This window comes from Cariama cristata, unplaced genomic scaffold (genome assembly GCF_000690535.1).
Source record: "Cariama cristata isolate BGI_N322 unplaced genomic scaffold, ASM69053v1 scaffold32313, whole genome shotgun sequence".
Lineage (NCBI taxonomy): Eukaryota > Metazoa > Chordata > Aves > Cariamiformes > Cariamidae > Cariama > Cariama cristata.
Window position 1 is genome coordinate 1 of NW_009608331.1, and position 1,826 is coordinate 1,826.

General features: G+C 61.2%; 1 protein-coding gene across 1 annotated transcript in view; it reads left to right on the plus strand.

Moving 5' to 3' along the window:
- Positions 1 to 323: 323 nt before the first annotated feature.
- The window catches only part of ATP5B (ATP synthase, H+ transporting, mitochondrial F1 complex, beta polypeptide), a gene marked incomplete at its 5' end in the record, with an annotated part of 2,320 nt that continues 817 nt past the window's right edge, over positions 324 to 1,826 (plus strand). Inside the window, 5 exon segments of the mRNA XM_009697087.1 lie at positions 324 to 517; positions 744 to 865; positions 1,104 to 1,288; positions 1,388 to 1,546; positions 1,666 to 1,813. Coding sequence (XP_009695389.1) covers positions 324 to 517; positions 744 to 865; positions 1,104 to 1,288; positions 1,388 to 1,546; positions 1,666 to 1,813 — 808 coding nt within the window.

A 1,826-nucleotide genomic window follows, 5' to 3' on the forward strand; every position in this document is an offset into this window, starting at 1 on the left:
GGGGGTTCGGCCCCGGGGTGAGCATCTGCCGCAGAAGGGCTGCAGAGAGTGGGAGGGGTCCTCCTGTGATGATGTATCTTGATGACTTTCGTTCTCCTGAGCTTGCTGAAGCCATGGATTTCAATCTGAGGAGGGGGAAAATGGCTGCCGGAGTGCTCTGGCTTGCAGGGCTGCAGTTTGAGTGTGGCGTGGGCTCAACTATTTTGTTGCTGGGTCCTGCTGCTCCTCTTGGTTCTCCTCCCAGCAGACTGCTCCTTGGCAGGGCCTGGGGAGGGCACCAGCCGCCGTCCCCCGGGATCTGCTCGAGGGCACCGCTGTGATGCTGTCCTTGGGCTTTGGCAGGGGAGAACACTGTGCGCACGATCGCCATGGACGGGACAGAAGGCCTGGTGAGAGGACAGAAGGTGCTGGACTCTGGCGCACCCATCCGCATCCCCGTCGGCCCCGAGACCCTGGGCAGGATCATGAACGTCATTGGGGAACCCATTGACGAGAGGGGCCCCATCACGACGAAACAGTGAGTGATGCCACAGGCCAGGGGCCAGCATCACGTGGGGTTTGGAGTTGGGGGGTGCAGGTTCTGGAGTAGCAGAAACGTGTGTGAATGGGATGCCGCACGTCCCTGCCACCCTGCTGTTCTGTGTCACGAGCAGTGACTGCGGTTGCATGGTATCCTGCCAGCGCTCTGACCGAGGATCTCAGTTCAGCTGCTCAGTTCCGTTTCTCTCCGCCTTCTGCTGCAGGTTTGCTGCTATCCACGCCGAAGCCCCCGAGTTCGTGGAGATGAGTGTTGAACAGGAGATCCTAGTGACAGGGATCAAGGTGGTGGACCTGCTGGCTCCCTATGCTAAGGGCGGGAAGATCGGTACGTTGCCCCAGAGGAAGCAGGGGTGTCAGGGGAGGGGGGCATCTTGCCAGCCCCGCTGAGGCTCAGGACAGGTTCCTCTGCAGAAGTTTCCTTCGCTGATGAGTAACTATTTGACTTTCGTTCTTCTGAGCTTGCTGAAGCAACGCTTATTGATCTGAGGAGGAAAGCAGTGAAGGCAGACACTGGGGGCAGCTAGATCAGCTTGGGATTGAGCAGGACTCCTCTTCTCTTCCAGGTTTGTTTGGAGGTGCTGGCGTCGGCAAGACGGTGCTGATCATGGAGCTGATCAACAATGTGGCGAAAGCCCATGGCGGTTACTCGGTGTTCGCTGGCGTAGGGGAGCGAACCCGCGAGGGCAATGACTTGTACCATGAGATGATTGAGTCTGGGGTCATCAACCTGAAAGATGCCACTTCCAAGGTGTGCTGGGTCTCCTGAGGGGACTGGGTGAGGTCCCGGCAGCGCCGGGGCCACGGGCAGCAGAGCAATGCCATGCTGACACGCGGGTCCTGCCCACAGGTCGCTCTGGTCTACGGGCAGATGAACGAGCCCCCGGGCGCCCGTGCCAGGGTGGCGCTGACGGGGTTGACGGTGGCCGAATACTTCAGGGACCAGGAGGGTCAGGACGTGCTGCTCTTCATTGACAACATTTTCCGCTTCACCCAGGCTGGCTCAGAGGTCTGTGCTCGGCACAGGGCTGGCGGCGTGCTGGCTCCTGGGGCTGAGCGTGGTAGTGGCCAGGCCATGCTGTGCAGGGGACGCCTGGCCCGTCACCTTGCGCAGCGTCTTCCTCCCAGGTGTCGGCCCTGCTGGGCAGAATCCCCTCCGCAGTGGGCTACCAGCCCACGCTGGCTACCGACATGGGCACCATGCAGGAGAGAATCACCACCACGCGCAAGGGCTCCATCACTTCGGTGCAGGTGAGCGCAGGGTAAGCCCTGCCGCGCCAGGGAAGCTG